Here is a 21519-nt window from a genome sequence, read left to right as displayed (position 1 = left end):
TTCGAACCAAGTCCCTTCGGAAGACTCCTTCTCTGTCGCTCCCATTTGGCCGTCTCGGCTCCCTTCTCCCTTGCTCCGATTCTCGATTCTCCGGTGCAGCCTCTCAGCGTCTGGCTGTGCACCGCATGACTCCTACACTTGAGAAATCACACCTCGGAGGCACCACCACCAGCAGCAGCCACATCCACAATCCACATCCACAATCCGGGCATTTAGGGAGCCGGAGCTGGGGGCATCATCCTCCGATTTTGACTAGACAAAAGCAGAGCAGACCCCGAACCAGATCGAAATGAATTATGGCCGCGGGCGTGATAATAAACGAAAGATCAGCACTGCGATCGGAGTGGAAATGCACGAAAAGAAATTTTTATTAATAAAAAACAAATATAAAATCCTACAATATGATCAGTTTAACATGTTTTGTATTTCCAAAAGATAAGTTTGTTGAAAATTAGAAGATAACACTAAATTTTCTGTACAAATGTTGAGGGAAAGCAACATACAATTTTCTGTTACAATTTTTTAATCTTTTTAAGTGGCGACTGACAAGTTTGTTACATTTTTTGTGAGAAAGCTGAAAGATATGGCTATCGAGGTGGATGTTAAAGTTCGGGGACCGCTGATTCTGGCGGGTGTTATCGCGGGTCATAAACCAAATGAGCAAGTTATGCGCGGATCACAGAGGTCGTCTTCGTGGTCGTACAAATGCATTTTTAATGCCAGGAGTTACCTGGAGAAAGCCGAAGTGCTAAGTGCTGCTGATTTCCGACAGGTAGAAGAATAGGAAACCTCAGAGTCTAGGCCATAATTAGCAGCGACTACTGTGTGGCTAATGAGTCCCCGAAGAGGTTGACTGGAAAAATGATATCTCTCGGATGCAATTGGCGACGGTATCCCATGGATGCGCTCGGGAGAACAGAAGGCGGCAAAACTATTAGTTGGCAATGGTGTTGCTGCTAATCACACGTTTGCCCGCAAACAAATTCGACCAAAACTGTTATTATTTCTGGCTGCACCCGACATATGTGCATGCAAAAGGGCCCCTGCAATTATGCTGGCAGTTCTTTCCCCCCCGTTCGTCTTCTTGCGCCGATTCTCCCGATATTCCTTCTATATTCCCCATCTAGATATGTCAGTTATAATAAGCAGCTAAAGAAATACGAGCACGAACAACAATAACAACAAAAACAAAAACAACGATGCTAACTCAAAGATCAAGATACACACGCACACACCTTTACACGAAAAAAACTTGAAATTCAAGTGAGAGCATGCGGGCAAAACAAGAACAAACGTTTGCCAAGAGAGAGTAAAGAGAGAGCGGAGAGTATAAAAAAATAGTATCTTTGGGTTTCGGGCGATTTTAACCGCCTGCTGGCAGCACACTCGCGCGGTTTTAAACGCCCTACTCTCTCTTGTTGGTTTTCCTCTCTCTTTTCCGAATCTCTTGGCTCGGCGGTGTTTCTGCCTGTTGCACATTCGCAGATACAGATACGTTCTCCGCGAGTCATGACGTATCCAGCGGATTGTTGAAATATACCTTATTTTTTGAGATACAATCCAGAAATCGCCGAGTTCGTTTACGCGTGTCTCACTGAAAAACAAATATTTTTGAGTTATCACAAAAAAAAATTAAATACCTGTGCTCAAGCAAGAATATTGTAAACTACAAAAACCCAAAATAAAAGTGTTCAAAAGGCAAATATTTGATGAAAGATTTGTATTAGAAAAAATCAGCAATATTTTTAGTGTCAGTGATAACAATCAAAGAAGTGTAAACACAACCAGAAAACTAACTACAACACAGGATATTCCACGACGGGCGATTGAGTTTCACCTGATTTGTATTGCCACCTTTCGTATATAATTATAATCAACGTGATCACGCGCTCACACCAGGAAAAAAGGAGAAAAAAACAAGAGACAAACCAACCGACAGGATCAAGTTTTTGGCGAAACCCATAATTTCGCCCATCTCTCTCTCGCTGCTTCTTCTTCTACGCGGGGCTCCATGGTGTCGCCGGCTTGACCGCCTGCCTATAAACAAACCAACCCAAGACTCCAAGACCCCGACTCCAAAAAAAAAGAAGAAAGAAAACCCAGAAAGACTCCGAGATACAACGAATCCAGTTCTCCTGGTGCTTTTGTTTTGCTTTTGTTGGAGCTTCGCGTTTATTGTTTTGCTGCAAGAACGAGGGGAAAGGAGGGGGAACTGGCCCCAAACACCCGGGATCCCGGCCATATAGGAAGGCCAGCACAAAAACAACAATAACAAGAACTTGGAGCAGTCAGAACGATCGCTCGAAGCAGCAACAACAACTAAGTTGCATTGCAGCCGCCGTCGTATAAAAATCATCAAGCGTTGTTGCTGCCGCGCCGTTTGGCCCACGTCGTTGTTGTTATTGTTGTTGTTGTAGCCATCAGACATGGCGCCGAAATCCAGAAAGAAGAAGGCTCATGGTAAATATTAATATAACATTTCTTTGCTTTTTTCTCTCGTGCACCTTGAAACGGGGGAAAAACAATTGTCCGGGGGCCAATTGGGTATATTGGTTGGGGGAAACTCGAGTGGTATTCGCAATAATCTATTAGATCAGTTATAGGAATTTTATATAACTATTTAACATGATTTATCATCAAGGAAAATATTAAATGTACTTAAAATCCCACTAAAAATACGACAATGACAGCCCATTTCCTTAAGACTTTAATTTTCCTACGCAGAAAAAAGTCCAAAACAAAATCAGTTTGATAAGGTCTGCTCAATTTTAAAATATTTATTATCACATCATGTTAGAATGACACAGATAAGAGTTTTTGTGATAGATAAAAATGCCAAGCTGATAAACAATTTACGTGTCATTTTGTTTTTGTCTACAAAGTATTTATAGATATGCTAATTGAATGTAGAAGTTTAACCAATAAAATCACAAACTTGGTTATTTGCTTTGCGTGAATATGAAACTTAAAATAGAAATGTGATTCGGAACTGTTTACAGTATTCATTACGATTTCTCCACATCCCAATAACTACCGTCAGAATACTTTACGAAAAGATCTTCTAACTTTACCATTAAACAAAAACCAACCAGATTTTTGATCATGATCCTCAGACTTGTAAAAACTTATTTAGTTAAACTTACCAGTTATCCTCACCTAAATAAAGTTTTTATTTAGTTCTTTCCTCGAAAAAGATGAGTATTTGCAATTCCATTGGTTTTTACAACTGCGAGTCCACTTGGGAATCGGCTTTTAGTCGACTATTAGCCATTTATAGCTTGAGTTGCGATTCCCTGGGAGATTTCCCCGAAGCTTTCACTGCGGCTCAGACTTGTCGCTTATCGGCCAGTGGATCGGCGGACATGGCCAACTAGCAGTGCCATTAATCATCGGCGAGATCATGGTCTCATAAGTATGCAGTGCTCATATTACAAATCTCCGGCATATCCTGTTGGCCTCTCGCCGTGGCCCTTCTTCCACTTCCCCCGCCCGAATTCAATTGAAATTCGTTTTCTAATTGCGTTTCGTTGTTCGGCCGAGGAGGCTCTATGCCAAGTGTGTCTGGGATCGGGACTCCTGACCAGCCCAAGGAGATTCCATCGGCTTAAAATATGCGACGTTTCTCCGTTTCTCTCCGGAGTTGTGCATGTTTTTCTTAATTTTTTATGACCCTGAGCAGGTAGAACCAAACCAACCCGAGAACCAAAAAGATTGAAAAACGAACAAATAATACGAAGAGGAACAGAGAACCACAATCCGGGCACCCCTTACTGAAGGAGTGGATACCCAAAAAAAAAAAAAAAAATTATATATACTGAAAAGGGAGAGAAAAAGATCAGCTGTCAATTTTATGGGTTCCCCCTGCTCTCCATCGAATTTCTGGGGTGTTGTACGCACATATTTTATGCCTTTTTGTGTGCCCAACTCTGTTGTCATTTCATTTCATTTCATTTGCTTAGATTATTTTGATATGCATCTGAGCATTTGATTTGGGCTTAGACAACCAAATGAATTTTACGACCGCGCGTGGTGGATACACACCGATATAATCCCCTTTCATCCACTAAGAGCATAGCATTTGGTTGATCTTTTAATAGCTTCGATAATATTTAAATACAGTGGACACTAAGTCTTGTGCATCTGAAAAGGCTATATTTTGCAAAGTTATAAAATTAAAACCATTTAATAAATACTATTTAAAGTAATCAAACTGAAGTAAAGAATTTAAAAGTAAAACTGCACATTGAAAACATGATATTCCAGATCGTAAAAAAATGGTTAGCTTCAGAAAAAAACAAGTTAAAGCAATCAAGCTGGAGTAAAGAATTTTTAAATGTTATGGCCTGTGAAATGACTTTTTATTAATTAATAATTTTAAACATATTTATGTCGATTCTGTATAGTGTGTTTCCATTTATTCTTGCGTTTATATACGCCTTTCAGTTGTTTGGGCATCCGTCCAGGTGCAGATTTCTTTGCTCATTTGATTTGCTTCTCAGTCTGGGTCTCTTAATAATAAATTCGCCACGGGGAGCCGCCGTCCCCTTGGTTGTTCCTTGTCCTCTTGGTCAGTTGGTTGCGCCCATGACAAATCGCAACAAATGCCAAACAACAGACAACAGATAAAATCCCTCGCAAGCGCAACAAATAAGAAAAACACCTTTTGATGTGGGCATTGTAGTTCGAAAGACAAAGCGACAGACACGCCCACGCCGTCGAGTTTTCCCCGAAAAACCTTTCAAGGAAAGTCGCCGACTGATTGAAACGGTAAGCTTCGGTGGACAGAGACCCAGTTTTATGAACTTAAAGCCAAGTGCAGACCTGTCATGATTTCCAATGGGCAGTATTGCGATGGAATCGAGGTACTCAAAATGTTCCGTGGAATCGGATCGGAATTGGAATCGGAATCACCTAACCAACAAATTGTGCTTTCCAACTGATAAAGGCATTCTATGCTGATAAGACCGTGGAAGTGTGCGTCTGGGGGGTAGTAAATATAGTGAATACCGACCGATTCCCAGGTATATGACCGACCGACCGTTCGACAGGCCGCCGTTTTGGGTCCAGGTTCGGTAGTTTCCCGACTTCGCAGCTAATCTTATCAATTTTGTCGTCTGCCGCCCGTTCGGCCGTTCGCGTAAACAAACAAAAATAGTTATAATAATAATAATAAACCAAATAAATAGTATAGACGTCGAGTACATAAGCGCACGTTTCGTTTTACGACGAGCGTGTGGCTGCATTTTGAGAGCGTTTTCCTAGCGTTTTTCGCCGCCTCAGCGCATAATAAATTGATTTTTTTCAAAGATCTGCGAGACCAAACATTCACCGGAGTACTTGTGTTGAACATATATTTTTGTTTTATTTATTTGCTGCGAACAGCACTTTTCACACATTTCCTCAGCGAAATTGTATTTTTAATTCAGCTTTAAATGCCAACCTGTCGATTTTCCCCGCGGCCAAATGAACACGCAAAGGGGGTCATTGATTTCTCGGGCTTTCCGACCGATGCGTTCTGACCGATCAGCACAAAAACCCCGACTAGACGATCGTCGCGTCTTCAGACGGAACAAGGCGACACGGCCAATATGGCCATATTCTCAGCTCAGCTCATCTCGGCTACGTGGATTCGTTTCAAGTCAGGCATTCACTCTGGCATTGAGTTGAACGGCAGCACTCATGATCTGCAATTTGAATACAATAATTACAGTGAAATGCTGCCCATTAAGATGCGCTTATCGGATGCGAGATAAACGAATTATTCTCGGAATTGCAAATAAAACCGGATTTACCCCGGCGAGCCAAGCGTTAGAGTACAATAGCTTGCCACTTGTGGCTGTACTTCCTTTATTGAGGGAATTTACTTAATAGGGTGAAGCGTGAAATTTCAGATTTGTTCTGAGAAAGTTGCATAACAAAGTAAAAGCTTGATTCTCTAAGAAAACGAGGGAAATTCTAAACTAATAGATCTTCTGATTTAGATATAAAGATAAATAGCTAGCAAAACGTTTATAAATACTTAATTAAATTTTCAGAGATCCTCAACTATATTTTTTAGTTGTAGTTCACCCCTTTCTGTCATTCTGAGTTGTCGACTACATTATTATAGCATTAATTCTTAATCAAATAACATATCACCACTCAATTGAGATATGTTTGTTTAGCGTCGTCTTGCCTTTGGTGTTCTGTTGCCATTCGAGTGCAGCGTCCGCATATCCTGTTTTGTTTTTGATTTTTTCTCAAGGCAGCGTGGATCATCCGATGCGATCTGTCGCCAGCGTGTGGAGCACACATGTGTGAAAATGAGGACCGAGGCGAGGTCTTCTGGTACCTCCATCCATCCGTCCATCCGTCCATCCATCTATCCATCCGAGTTATGCACTCCTCCTTGGCATTCTGCATTCTGCACCGAGAGGAAGATGCGGATATGCTGAATGCTGAACGTTGAATGGTGAATGCTGAGTAGGCGGCAGCTGCTGCTGTTTGTCAAAACATTGGCATGAAATTTTGCTGTGGGGCCGGGCCAGTGAAATGATATGTATCTGGCAGATACATAAGCATCTCGCTCGGTGTGCATATGTAAATGCAGTTTCCTGCCCAGCCTGTCCCAAAAAGAAACTCCATTAGCAGCGAGCAACTACAGCCAAGCCGAAGCCAAGGCCTCCTCCTCGAATTCCGCTTAATTTCGTTGACGATTAATCAAAATCAAATAAATGCAAGTAACTTTGGCTTGCTCCCCCAGTTTTTTTACCCCATCCTCCGTACTTTCCAGCTCCTTTGCTTTCTGCTAACTGCTGCTGATGGCCGTTGGCCGATGATGGATTTCGTGATAAATGAAGTGAAATTTGAGTGGATTTTGTGCCGTTCTGGGCCTCGTATTTCGTTTTTTTTTTACTCCATACAAATGCGTTAAATGCTCGAAACGATTATCTCGGGTCTGCGAAGGGGGCTTTATGATGATTTACATGTGTACAGACATGTTCAGACCCACAGTGGTGGTAAAAATTATCTTCGGACTTTGGTTTCGTTATAATGAAAGATAACTTTGAGATGGCAAAAAAAAAAAAAAAAAGAAGAACATTCTCAAAAAGTTAATACGAAAAGCATACTATTATTTATTTTAATCTGTATAATTTGTTTACAGTTGTATGCAGTTAAAGCAAATACTTCTCACTAGCTCCACTACTTTTTTAACCCCTGCTGTAACCATTACATCCACCGTTATTTTTATGAGTTTGCCGTAGCTGTTTGACTTATGCAGGATTACCACGATATCTCTCCCCTTGCAGTCACCTTTTCTTTTCCCGTTTTTCGTAAATTTATGCTTCTGGCTTTGCAAGGTCATTGTTCCACATTCTTCTTGGAGAAAATCTTCCTAATCCTGCCAGAATTAGCATTTCCCTGTTAAGTTAGTCTGGCATTTACTGCTGCTAATTGCTGGAGAGACATGTTTTGACAGTCCCCGAAATTTCATAACTTTTATTGGACCACTCAGTCACCGGGCTTTTGTTGTTGGTTGGTAAATGTGTCGCACAGACAGCACGGCGGCGTGTTTATTAGACTGCAAACACAACGGCAACAACTGTTGTGTTAGCCACACACAATGAGAACCGCGAATCGCGGATCGTGAATCGCCAATCGAGAGCCAATGACAACGCACATTGGCACGTATTGCTCATTTTCACCGCATGTGCATATCATATGAAATAATACCGCTGCCTATACAGAGATATATATAGCCGCGTATTTTTCTATACGAAATTTGCATATTTTCGGTGTCTATTAGTCTGCTGGCTGAGATTTATATATGCTTTCCCGTCTATTAAAAGCCAGCACACGTCATTCTGTCGCCGGGCAGCCTTAAAAGGCAGCGAGTGGCTGGTCGGTCGCCAATGTTTGATTCATCATCAGGTGACCAAAAAAAAAACAAAAAAAAAAAAAATAATAAAAAGCGTAACAATAATTGCCAGCAGTCAAACAGTCTGGCCAAAAGCGAGGAGCAACATGTTGCAGCAATCGATTGCTACTGCAGCAGCAACATGTTGCTGGCGTATCAATTTGGTATTGCTGTTCGCTTTTGTATGCCAAGCGGGTTGTGGCCATAAATCGAACTGACATTTTGACGCGACTTGCATTGTTTGTTGTGTTGGCCAGGCCCACCCACATTCACTGAAATCTGGTATTCAAAGTCCCTGCGCGGGCGCCATTTAATGATTCATCGCTGATCGCTGGCTTCCTTTGCCTTTTGGCGGTTGTAAATCTTCAATCGAAGGAGAACTTCAACTTCGCTGGCTCCTTGGCAATTATAAATCGCTTCTGGGAAGGAGTCGCTCGCACATTGTGTTGCCAACAAATCGCAGACGACAAATGCGCAGACAGCTTGACTTTATTTTCGTGCCGCCAAGCTATAGCCACATATATATATATATACTATATATACAATGTCTGCGTACATGTTTATTTCTAGCCAAATAGCATTTGGTATTTTGTCTGGCAGGCGCATAAATTTCGAATTAGAAACAAAAAGAGCGAAACATCCAAGACGACGACTACGACGACTGCGACTACGACGACTAATTAGCCGCTCTGTTGTTTTTATTTTAATTTTGACCCAGCCATGGCAACCGAGGCAGCAACACAGCAACAAAGTTGCCAGTCAGTCCCTCCAATTCGCTACTGTATCTGAGATCAGTATCCGATCGCGGCTTGAGTGACTTTTGGCTAACGCCTCCTCCTGATTAGCATCCGAATCCAATTCCAATTTCGATCTGCGAATGATGATTGGCCATCATCGCCCCAATATCAATATCAAAGTCGTTGATCCCCCGATTCTGTTTGCTCATTTCGATTTCTTGATAAAATCGCAATAAAAATTGTATCAGCTGCTGCTGCTGCCGTTGAAATATGCAAATTGGTTTTTATATAATTTTATTTTTTTTGCCCGATTGGTAATGCAAGGTTCGCCATAAAAGCCGCTGGCCGATAAGATTTTATGTGAAATGTTGGTTTTATTTGTGATTTTTATTTGCTCAACATTGATTGCTAATATTTATTTCCCATTTCTTTTCGTTTCAGGTAAGTTCAAAGTTCTCAATGAAATGACGAGTCTGGGCGGAAAAATCACAAATGTCGAAGAACATTTTCCGGGTAAATTATAAATATGTAAATAAATCAGCGGAGGCACGTAATTTATTTAAATTGAGGTCTTCTATGCAGTCAGACCGCTTCCAATTAATTTTATGAAAATTCCTCGTAATGAATTACTCACCTTCAGTGCATTTTGCAAAAGTATTTTTCAATTTTGGCGCGCTTTTAAACGCCTTTGCCTGGGTGGTCCACCAGTTGCACTTGCCAGCTGCTGCAATTTTTCAAATTTGTGTATGCACATGTACTTTTTAGCGAGTGCTTTTTTCGTTTTTTGCATTTTGTTTTAATAATTTGCGCCTGCAATTAAAAATCATTAAGCCAAATCAGCGCGGTCTGGCCGCCGGGCTCTCTAATTAAAGCCGATTGTGTTGATTCGGTTGCCGTAGGCAGAGGGAAAATGGGCGTCTGAATACTGAATACGAATATAGGAAAATTATGCACAATCGCAGATGTATGAAGAGCTGCAATTGTTTTTAATTGCCAGAGTTGAAAATAAGAGAGAGGGCAGATTGGGGAGAGTCCATTAGCCAAATTGTGTCAGGCATAAATCTGACCATCTGCTCATTGGTCTTTGGGTTTTGTTCGGGATTTGTTTTACTTTTTCGTTAGCGTTTCATTCACAATTTCCACGCGACGCTAAAAGACAAATACCACAGAAAGAAACACACCAAAAAATAAATATAAATAGGCAGTATAGGCATTAATTATAGCCGTTTATAAGGAAAAATCGTTTTAAAAGTTGTCATGCCCAAGCGTGGAGTGTTGGAGTGTTCAAACAACAACAACAACAACAACTAAAACCAAAGAGGCTTGGCAACAACCGCCATAAAACCCGTTTACCTTCGCCATCATTCTTTTTTATTAGGAAAACAAACGATTTTGTTTTGACTTCGACTTTGGGTTAAAGTCTTTTCGCTTTTTTCCCCATTCCACAGCCTCTCCCTTTCCAGCCGATGATTAATTTATTTTTTCGCGGTGTATCCCCCTTTTTTAGAGCTGTTCTGGACTTGGGATACGATTCCCACAGGGATTTCGCGGATATAAATTTGTCGGTCCATTTTGCTCACACCTCGACATAAATTCCTATTTCCACGGAAACTGATTTGAATGGTAGTTATTTGATTTCTGGGAAATAACGAAAGCTTTAAGCTTGAATCACAGCCCGCATGACAAATCCGCAAAAACAAGTTAATTTCGGTGGTTAAGATTAATCAATTCGGAATGTTGAACCTACAGATTAGATTTTGGTTACTATTATCTTATATAACGTTAGTTTTCAATGACTTTTGCCTTTTTAATTGATCTTTAAATGCAGCTCACCTATTTAAAATACATTTATTTTTATAAACAATACACACCTAATGAAAGCTCATAAACTTTCTTCGCAAAGGCGGTTTATTGAAGATTTTTGCAAACGATTGTATGTTAATAACCTATACAAATCGCTATGTGGGCATTGGCAATCTACGAGTCTTTGTTCATTGGAGGGCGTATGCAAAGCGAAATGGGAAGAAAACAATTAATTGCTATTGATTTACGGGGCGTATGCTTGATTTATTTAGCAATCGTTTGACCAAAAAGCAGGCGGGCAATCATTTTCTTTTTATTTATTATTATCTTTTCCTTTGTGTACTCGAATATTTTATTTATTGCCCACATGCGCGCCACAATAAAATGCCCGAAGCCAATAGATAATGATGACTTCATTGCCAATGTTGCAACATCATCAGCAATAATCACAGTAGCTTTTGAATCTTTTGAAGGAAGCTGGCCTGCGGGCGATGAAAAACAGTTTAAAATTCATGTGGGCTACTGTTCGTTATTGATTTCACGGTTGGCAAAATGCTGCCAATAAAACTGATGCTGAGGAGATTGGGGTAATTACTAATGGCGGAGCAGCTACTTTGGGCCATCTGATAAATCGGGGATACTGCCGAGCTAATTCTAATGCTATGGCCAGCTTTGTAAAGCTGTGTAAGCCCCTTGGCTTTTGTTTTCCTAACCGTTTTGCGCCGCGCTTGTTGTTATCTTCTCTCGAAACGCGGCTAATTTATGCATCGCTCTATGCTTTGCATTTCAAGCAGTTTCCTCCGCTCGATCACATGTCCACCAAACTGGTATATACATCTGTATATATCAACTATATATATGTCTATGGTATATAGACAGCGCTTAGCCACTATATAGACCCGGATGTCGCGGTCTGTGTGAGCGGACCTCTCTAATGCCAATTCAATTTGAGGCTAATGTAGATTGAGATACGATTTATGCAGATTATGCAAAGGGCGGACGGAGCCGATCAATTCAGCTAACCGGAGTGTAGGTGTCTTCTGAAGCAAAGAGTTTCTAGTAGTAATTCCCCTCTCCACAGAAGCTTGAGCAGCATCCACAGTATTCACAATATCCACAGCATCCGGCTGCCCACGCACCAAAAAAAAAAAAAAAAAAAGAAATAGGAGGGAAAAAACTCCAAACTAGACAGACATTTTGTTTAGCATTTTGTTGTGCCAACTGTCCCATTTGCTCAACTCGGTTTACTCCTCCCTATTTTTTATTTTATACTCGTATTCCCCCCAGAGCCCACGCTTAACGTAGTTTATTTTGTATTTTTTTTTTTTTTTGGTTTATCGCCTAGAAGTCGCGTCGCCTGGGCGTTTGTGATTTAATTAAAAATATGCGACACTTAATTAAAATGCATGCGACGACCAGAGACACTTGCGAATATTTAGAGAGACTGCAGCGCGTTTTATTAAGAATTTTGACAGCCTTTTGATTAAGAGCCCAACCGCCCGAGGCACTTGGCAGGTTCGCTCCAACGCCCACGATTGTCGATCTTAGCATGGGAAATAACTGGTTGCTTGGTTGGTTGGTTGGTTGGTTTGCTGGTTGCTTACCCGCTGATTTATCGGAAGGCAAAAAGCCGAGGCAGTTGGCCCATTCATGCCGCTTACAGCTGGCCAACAGCCAACAGCTTACAGGCAACAGTTAACAGCGAAAACATGTTTGTATTGGCTGTGACACGTTTTGAAAGTCAATTAAACGCTTGTAAAATGCATTTATGCAAAGCGAACGCACTCTGTCCGCACAACAATGGCGACTTCATAATTCCAACTCCACTTAACGCTGTGACGCAACAGAACGTTAACAGTGGGAGATCACTGTAGCGGCCCCCAGCAGAGCGAGAACCAGTTCTCGAGTGTTAATTACACAGAGCAATCTTTATCTAGCTGGATATCTGGTGGGGAATGTCGTCTAATCTAATGCCAATTCATTCAGCCAACCAAACGACGAAAAGGAAAGTTCCGTGCGACGTTCCGCCGTTCAAGTAAATGCGCAAATGCCAAGATAAAATTTGGCAACCTCACAAACAATTGCGGCAACTAAATTTAAATTGCCCCCAAAAGAATTATAGCCATAGCCAAGTAAACCGAGGCAAAGCAGACAGATCCCAAAACGAGCCAAACAAACAAACATCAGATGGTTGGATAAAAAGCCAACGACGTCAGCAAGTCACAAGTATTCGGCTCTCCGGGGACCGGCCGAATAAATCTGCCAATATAAATAAATCCGCTTTTGGCAGGAGACCGGAGATCAGATAGGAAAATCAAATGCCAACCAGCCGATTCATTAAGACCGACAAAAATTATTATGGAAAATGCCGCCCACTTTTCTCGAAATATATAGTAAATACCGGGGAATACAACATGCCGCGCGGCCTACGTTCAACAATATAACTTAGCATTATTATATAAAATGTATAGCAAGGAAAACAAGGCAGGGAAATGAAAACAGACGCCCACAGTGAACAGGCCTACGAAAAACCGAAAAAGATTAATGAAAACGTGCAGAAAAACACAAATGCCACAGGGGGGAAATTGGTATTTGAAAAGTGACTAGGAAATGCCCTTTTCAACAGAAAGAGTTCAAAGAGAAATGTCAACTAAAGATATTTATTATAAATATTTAAAGATCAAACCATTTCATCATTTTTAAGGAAAATATTAATGTTTTTTAAGAAGTGCGCTTCTTAATAGTAATCGTATTTTAGAAAGTGTATTTAGCATTTCCATCTTCCTCTATAAATATGGTTCTTGACCCTGCTAAGTATCTCTTCAGACGTCACAGACTTTCTGTGTTTGTTGCTATTGCAGTTACTGCTGCTTTTGTTTAGTTTGGATTTAGGGAGCTGATGATGCATGAACCAATCCATTGATGAGCTCACTCCAGACCAAAATCAGGTGTTTGCGCACAGCGAGTACTACGAGTAGTAGATGGATTTGTGTATCTTTGCGATCACATGACTGCGTGCATTGGCGTCAGCACTTTCTGTTTTTATTCGCACAGTAGAATAAATGGAAAAATGAGACCTAACACAACGAACAACAATATTTTTTGCGGACTAACTTGTTTTATTTTGTAAACACAAAGCAACGACTAAAGATAATAAAAATGACCTGAAGTTTTTAATCTAAAATTTATCATCGTCATCTTAGTAAAAAACTTGACAAGGTAAAAAAGTAGAACGTGCTCTATTCTTTATTGAATGTAGTTACCAGATTAGCTCTATCAACTAACCCAGTTCGATAGCAGACTTAATTCCCCTTAAATAACCTCGTTTGATAAGTAACCTCTTCACTTTTCCAAACGCTTAAGAGGCCAGAATCTCAAATTCAGGTGATCGCAGCTCATTTAGGAGTAATTCTAACAAACGATGCCGCTTAAAAGCGATTGTAGCTCCTTTTAAGTCTGAAAATCCCATTTTGGAAAGCGATTCCCCTAAAGAGATTAACATTGACCCGTAATTACTTTATATGGATTGCAATTTTAATTAGACTCTCGACTTTGAACAGCTGCTTTTGTGGCCATACACAGTGGGTAGCAAAAATAATGGCACACCGAAGAGAACGATCTCTCGCCGCTGGCTGTTCGCTCGAAGGTCTGCCAATTGCGATGGCTTTATAGTTTTGCAACGCACTGTTTGGCCGCATGTAGGGAATATTTTATGGCATGATTCAGCTAACGATTTCCGCTGCCAACGCTCTCACATGGGTGCAGTTTTCCCCCGGTGGTGATGTTGCCCCACCACCCAAGCGTTTATCATCACCAATAGGCGACTGCTGTCCCAGAGTCACCATGATGATCCGATCTACGATCTCCAATCTCCGAGAGCTCCGTGATCTGTGGGCTGCTGGCTGTTGGCAGTTGGCAGTGGGCGTGGGTCGCCTGCCGCCTCTTTGTCGAGATCGTGCCGCAAACATCGCATCAACTGGCGGCTGGTCGGGCTAAAAATACTATATATATCTCTGTGTTGCATATTGGATGGGTTTGCTTCTCCCACTAGAAAAGCTGCAGCCTTCAGCTTGAACTCCCATCCCTTAGTCATTTGATTGGAATTTTATGCAAGCTAATACGGAAATTCTTAAACTAAAATATTAGTAAAATAGGATAAGTATTCAAAGTAGGTTTCCTATTCCCAAATGGATAGCTTCGTTAACAAGAACTTCTTGGTTCAGTCTTAATATCATTCCTCAAATAGATTGCCTTATTAAACAAGAAATACCTTCGGAGTCATTTTTCGGAACAATGTCAGTTATGATTGGAATCATTTTTTGTTCTCCGCCAATCGTTTATGATTGGAAATATTATTTTACGATGCTGCATCTTTGAGTTCGAACGAGTGCCGACCATATAGGGCCAGTGTTCCTGCGAGACTTCCTTTTCGTGTTTGAAGAGTTTCACATAAAAATGGTTGTTTATTGCAACCAGCTAACAAACACACACACACATAAACTGAGAGGAGGAGGCCAACCTGAAGGTTGCTTTGTTCTGGGCCTTCCAGCCAGATTCAGTTTAGTTTAGTTTCTTCTCCGCGCTCCGTTCTTTTTTTTTTTTTTTTTTTTTTCTCACTTTTCGGGTTCTGCTGAGTGGCAAGCGCGTGCACTTGGCGCCAACTTGGAGCCGCCACATTGCCTTGCCCCCTCGAGCGGCAGCAACAATTTGATTCTTGATTCTGGCCGCCCCCTTCCTCGTTCTCCTTCTCTTTCCCGGCGGATGCCACTTGGTTGTCCGCGGTTCGTTTCATAATTTGGCTGGCCGTTTTTTGCCCCGGTCTGGTCTGGTAAGAAATTCATAATTTGTCTGCACCGCAACAGGCTACCGTGCTACGTGGTCATCGTTTTGGGTTCTCGATTCTGGGTTCTTTGGGATTTTTCAGCATTTTCTGGTTGTGCAAGCAAAGAGCAAAGATATTTAGCAGCAACAGGTATTTGCGAATAAAACTTGGCAGCATTCTGATAGCCAAAACATAGGTTTGAACAATTGGGAATACGAATATATATAGTATGTCTGCACGTTTTGCATGCCAAGCGACAGCAGATACAATTGGCGCGATAAAAACCGCCCGTGAAACGCGTGGCGACAGCGGCCAAACAGCAGCTGTCGCTGGCTATTAAATTGTAATTAAATTATTATCTCGCCGTGGCAAGGGGCGTGGCCAAATGCAGGCAACATCCGCCAATTTGTGGGTTTGTTTTCGCCTCAACTTTTTGTCTGGTATTTGCAACTGCAACTGCTGTGAATGGCATGCAGTTTCTATTGGGCATGTGTCACTCGTTTCGCCTTTTTTTCTTTTTTTGTTATTTTAACCCACAGCCTTGGCAACACGCGACCTGCTCTCAGATATAAGTATACACGTATGTATCTCCCCGAAAACTACGCTAGGAATTCGCATCGTTAATCAAGCGAATTGTATCTGCTTTGGAACATTTTTAGAGCATTACCATTAATAGCTCTTAACTGCGATCTCGTTTCGTGTGAATGTTGTGGCTTTGATGGATGGATGGGGTCTTGTAACGACGCTCGTTTGAGCGTAAATAAGCGAATGGAATCCGAGAGTTTTGTTTTCCCAGAATTGCCGGCCAATAAACAATAATGAGAATCGGAAAACAATCCCACCGAAAGCAAGTCAGCAAAAGTGCGGAAATCTCAGTGTGTATGTTTTTATGTTTTTGACTATCCAGCAGATCAGATCCATGACACACATCCGTTTCTCAGTTTCTCGGGCTTTACGACTTATAAATGGTCGATAAAAATGTCTAAAAATATGCTAAATACATTGCACAGTTTGCGGGGTAAACAAATCACCTTTCTGCCTGCCAGTCCGCAAACCGCCATAAAAAATATGGCACATTCGCCTGGGTGTATGAAAGGCGTTTTTATGAATGAACTGCAAGCGCTGAATGCAATTAAATGCGAGGCGGTATTGAGCAGGTCGCGGCACTCCAACGAATCAGCGATATAGCGATCCAACGATCCAGCGATCCAGCGATCCATGGGAAAGCCACCCACTCGACCGTAACTCATTCATCTAACGGCTGTCTCTCGCTCGCGGGGAAAAACGCACTTAGTGCTTTTCTCGTCGGCTGTCGCAGGCGGAAAATGGCCGTAAAACCAGCGCCCAATGGCCAAAACGCCCACTCCATAACGGTGGAGCTCTTATGTACACTTAAAACATAGAAACGTGACAGTAATTATCTTCTATAAAAAGAAAGAATTCTTTTTTTAACAGTAGTAAATACAATATAATATATATTTCTGTTGAAATATTATTTTTCTATTTTAGTTTAAAAGCAATATATTTTTCGTAAAAGAAAAGTTTCGGTACTTAAAATTTCTTTAAGGAGAACTTACCTTTACTTTTAGCAATAACTGCCTTTGAACTGGTAAATAGTTTTTCCTTTTTTAAGTGTAGGCGATTGTGGTCAAGTGGCAGCAGCAGCTACCGAGTAAAAAAAAGAAAAATAACAACAGCAACCACTGGCAACAAGCTTGTAATTAGTTGCAGATTTGCCAGCGACCTGAATCAATTGCCCGAGTTACCGTTACCACTTGCTTTTTGCTACTTGCTATTTGCTACTTGCAGCTTGCTACTTGCAGCTTGCTACTTGCTATTTGCTACTTGCAGCTTGCTACTTGCAGCTTGCTACTTGCTGCTTGCTACTTGCTGCCACGGCCCACTCTTCATGCTCAAACGCATTTTCATGCTCCAGTGAGCGCATGCGGTTCGAATTTACCGGCGTTTATAATCGCAGAGTTAGGACAACATACTTACATGATTGATTTATGGGAGTACCCGCCATTAAAGTGGAAGTTAGGAGCTAAGAATACTGCTAGATTATACAGTTTGTTATCTTTTTTCAAGTACTTTATGGAAATTAAGGGGCTTACAATTAAAGTTGCAACTTCATTTTCAAGCAACAATGTAAGTAAAGAGCCCGAAGTAGCATTATTAATTCCGAATGATAGCCATTGATTGGATCTTAAGGCAATGATTATGCCTGCCCACTCATCAATTTTTAATGCATCTCAGGAAAGATCTTTAAGGAGATGCTAGTGGTTATGATCGTATGTGATTGCAGAGGTACTAATTGCAAATAACATGTTAAGCAGCCTAAGAAGTTGCCAAGCGCTTGGGATTTTCTCTTCATGGCCAATCGTATTTTCAAACAGCAGTTAGAGCGGCTTATAACAGCTTTGAAAAAGCCATAAAATAGAAGGAGTTTAAGAAAAATAAAACAAAGAATTTGCAATTATTTTGGAGGATAATAAGAAGCTTCCAACCAGACTCGACATTCTTACATTCGTTTGGTAAAAGATGAAAGATACTTATGAATATTTTTATTCTCTGACATTACAGCCCGCTCCTTGACCTGCTACTGCGATGGAAGCTGTCCGGACAACACCAGCAATGGAACCTGTGAGACGAGACCCGGTGGCAGTTGCTTCAGCGCAGTGCAACAGCTTTACGATGAGACGACTGGTTTGTACGAGGAGGAGCGCACATTTGGATGCATGCCACCCGAAGACAACGGCGGCTTTCTCATGGTGAGTTTATCTTAATAAAATCTCCAATAAACATATTAATAACTGGAATATCTTTTATTTAACAGTGCAAAGTAGCCGCTGTACCCCACCTGCATGGCAAGAACATCGTCTGCTGCGACAGGGAAGACTTCTGCAACCGCGATCTGTATCCCACCTACACGCCCAAGTTGACCACCCCGGCGCCAGATTTGCCCGTGAGCAGTGAATCCGTGCACACGCTGGCCTTCTTCGCCTCCATCATCGTCTGCCTGTCCATGTTTATGCTGATCCTGGCCAGCCTCTGTCTCACCTACAAGCGCCGCGAGAAGCTGCGGAAGCAGCCACGTCTGATCAGCTCCATGTGCAACTCACAACTGTCTCCCTTATCGCAACTGGTTGAGCAGAGTTCGGGATCGGGATCGGGATTGCCACTGCTGGTGCAGCGGACCATTGCCAAGCAGATACAGATGGTGCGACTGGTGGGCAAGGGACGCTACGGCGAGGTCTGGCTGGCCAAGTGGCGCGACGAGCGTGTGGCGGTCAAGACCTTCTTCACCACCGAGGAGGCCTCCTGGTTCCGCGAAACGGAGATCTATCAGACCGTGCTGATGCGCCACGACAACATTCTGGGCTTCATTGCCGCCGACATCAAGGGCAACGGCAGCTGGACACAGATGCTGCTGATCACCGACTACCACGAGATGGGCAGCCTGCACGACTACCTCTCCATGTCGGTGATCAATCCGCAGAAGCTGCAGCTGCTGGCCTACTCGCTGGCCTCCGGACTGGCCCACCTGCACGACGAGATCTTCGGCACCCCCGGCAAACCGGCGATTGCCCATCGCGACATCAAGAGCAAGAACATTCTGGTGAAGCGGAACGGGCAGTGTGCCATTGCTGATTTCGGACTGGCGGTTAAATACAACTCGGAACTGGATGTCATCCACATTGCCCAGAATCCCAGGGTGGGAACACGTCGCTACATGGCGCCCGAGGTGCTCAGCCAGCAGCTGGATCCCAAGCAGTTCGAGGAGTTCAAGCGGGCTGACATGTACTCGGTGGGTCTGGTGCTGTGGGAGATGGCCCGTCGCTGCTACACACCGATTTCGGGAACGAAGACGACCACCTGCGAGGACTACGCCCTGCCCTACCACGATGTAGTGCCCTCGGATCCCACGTTCGAGGACATGCACGCCGTGGTCTGCGTGAAGGGCTTCCGCCCGCCGATTCCGTCGCGCTGGCAGGAGGACGACGTCCTGGCCACCGTCTCCAAGATCATGATGGAGTGCTGGCATCCGAACCCCACCGTTCGACTGACCGCTCTGCGGGTGAAGAAGACGCTGGGGCGACTGGAAACGGACTGCCTGATCGATGTGCCCATGAAGATCGTCTAGGCGACTGTCCATAGTCTCGTTTTAGGTTCGACCTAAGTTGCATTTAGTTTTCTGTTTTTTTTCTGTTTCACGTTCAACCTTTTGCGTTGAAGACCTTTGAACTTCCTAGTTAGTTTCTAATCATAAGTTGCCTGTACTTGAGCGGAGCAAAGCAGAGGATCCTTCAGAGGTGCCTATTACATATGGTTACTTTAATCGCCGCACTGATTGTAAGCTAGAGTTTAGAGTTAGCAGTAGCGCGTAAGAAAAGAGGAGCTAGTTGCTAAGGCCCCTTGCAAAATCTTTGGTTAGAAAAATGCTTTAACTATTTGAGAAATATGTAGGGAGTATGTATTTTGGATGAGACATATTCATGTTGATGTACATATGTATGAGAACAAACGAAAAAAAAAAGTTAATCAGAATCGAAATTTACATGTAACATACTATAATTTTTGTGCCAGCTTTTGTACGCTTTAATGTCTATGAATTAAGCCCCCTATTTTTCGACACCCGAGGCTTTAGCCTTCCATTATGTTTGTATGTAGTGATTAGGATTAAGTGAAAACTTTGCAGACTTTTGTGCAAGTGAATGCTGCCTTTGTAAAATCCACGGAATTAGTTGCCTTAAGACAGAGTGTAAAGACAGGAGCCCCTTCTCCCCCGTTTAAGTAGCAGATATTTCAGTATATCGACCGAGATATATACACGAAGTGCACTTGTGTCGGCTCTTTTGTTTTGTGTAAATAGCAAAGATGTTTATAGGCCGCTAACCATACAGATATATAGTATGCATATTATATATTATCGTTATAAGCGATTCTGTAAATACTATATATGTATCTTTACCCGTAACCGTTTAACTTATCTCTTATCGTTCTTATCGTGTAACCTTCTGTTAAGCTAGAGTTATAAAAGACTAGCCAGTAAGAGCAAACTATATAAACTAGTTGGATATGTATTCTTCAGTTTTTTCTGTTTCATTATTACTGCGCGCAGACCACAAGAACTACAGTTTGTATTAAAGCGTTTAGTTAATTTATTTAAAAATAATAAAAAATATTATTAAAACCCAAAAGCTTGATTTTCTGTTGGTTTTTTTTTTATCAGCACATCTATTCGCCCGCCATCATCTCCATGAATTCTGCGGGTGGTTAAAGTTATTTAAGAGGACTTTCAAGAGTAACTGACTTTACTAACCATCAAAGTCCACGGTGCCGGAGCCATCAGTATCGATTTCAGCAATGATGCCATCGAGATCGCTGGAGGAGAGCTTGTCGTCGAGGGCGGCGAGAATTTCCTTGAGCGTCGAGGTGGTGATGTAACCGTTGCCCTCGCGATCGTACAGACGGAAGGCCTCCTTCAGCTCCTTCTGGATGGCCTCGGCGTCCTCCTCCTCCAGGAAGTGGGCGGCGATGTTGCAGAAGCCGTCGAAGTTCACCTTGCCGGTGTCCTCCGGATCGTTGTCGTCGATCAGAGCCTGCAGCTCGCTCTCCTCGAACATCTGACCCATGCTGTTGAGGATCGTCTTCAGCCGAAGGGTCTCGATGAAGCCCGTCTTCTGTGTATCGAACATTTGGAATGCCTTGCGCATGATGTCCATTTTCTCATCGTCCTCCTGCGCTTACCCAAAAAGGGCGAAAAAAAAACACCGAAGAATTAGCCAGGTCGATTGCACAATCTCCGACATCCGATAGATACCATTTTGTATCCGTTGGCCGAGCGACGATCTGCGAGCGAGCGAGTATTCCAATCTCCAATGCGTTCCAACTGCGTTGGCCTGCGGGCGCGCACTAAACCGATCGCCTGGCCAAGATCATTATTTATAAACAACAAATTTCGCTTAGTGGAAGCGTCACTCATACGCAGCGTTGTACGCCGCCACGTCGGCAGAGGCTACATTAGCATCCCATCCATGGGATGGGTTATTGTTGGTTGGTTCGCCTTTCGGCGAAGCACTTTATTAACAGCCATTGGAATGCGACATGGACGGAGGTGGCAGCGGATACTGATTCTGATTCTGGCCAGACATCCACTGATCGAAATCAGATCAAAGTGTTACAGGTGCACAGACTGCCTGTTTGATGGGTTTTCGTAGTGGTGGTCGGGGGGTGCCTTAAGGTCGGCGCGACGTCAT

At 42.6% G+C, this 21519-nt stretch overlaps 2 protein-coding genes across 4 annotated transcripts in view; one reads left to right on the top strand and one right to left on the bottom strand.

Moving 5' to 3' along the window:
* The window catches only part of LOC108089811 (bone morphogenetic protein receptor type-1B), a 54457-nt gene extending 33997 nt beyond the window's left edge, over nt 1–20460 (top strand). Inside the window, exons 1-4 of one of the 3 annotated variants that reach the window (XM_043207909.1) lie at nt 1475–2460; nt 9076–9147; nt 17843–18030; nt 18096–20460. In XM_043207909.1, coding sequence (XP_043063844.1) covers nt 2427–2460; nt 9076–9147; nt 17843–18030; nt 18096–19403 — 1602 coding nt within the window. In that variant the 5' untranslated portion in view covers nt 1475–2426 and the 3' untranslated portion in view covers nt 19404–20460. Of the gene's footprint in view, nt 1–1474; nt 2461–9075; nt 9148–17842; nt 18031–18095 lie in introns of those variants that run through there. The other 2 variants (XM_017188210.2, XM_017188208.2) reach the window with 2 other exon arrangements.
* LOC108089818 (troponin C) lies at nt 20167–21184 on the bottom strand. The gene is made up of 3 exons (XM_017188220.2): nt 21084–21184; nt 20583–21000; nt 20167–20526 (listed from the first exon to the last, which is right to left on the bottom strand). Exons 1-3 carry the CDS (start codon nt 21084–21086, stop codon nt 20498–20500), a joined length of 450 nt encoding a protein of 149 aa, XP_017043709.1. The 5' UTR covers nt 21087–21184; the 3' UTR covers nt 20167–20497.
* Nucleotides 21185–21519: the final 335 nt, after the last annotated feature.

The sequence above is a fragment of the Drosophila ficusphila genome, unplaced genomic scaffold (genome assembly GCF_018152265.1).
Source record: "Drosophila ficusphila isolate 14025-0441.05 unplaced genomic scaffold, ASM1815226v1 contig_412, whole genome shotgun sequence".
Taxonomy (NCBI): Eukaryota; Metazoa; Arthropoda; class Insecta; order Diptera; family Drosophilidae; genus Drosophila; species Drosophila ficusphila.
This window is presented reverse-complemented; position numbering and strand designations above follow the sequence as displayed.

Bases quoted from the DNA above. Each gene is read 5' to 3' on its own strand.
- LOC108089818 (XM_017188220.2), bottom strand. The intron at 20,527-20,582 runs GTTAGTAAAGTC...AACCACCCGCAG, and splicing joins CGGCACCGTGGACTTTGATG to AATTCATGGAGATGATGGCG.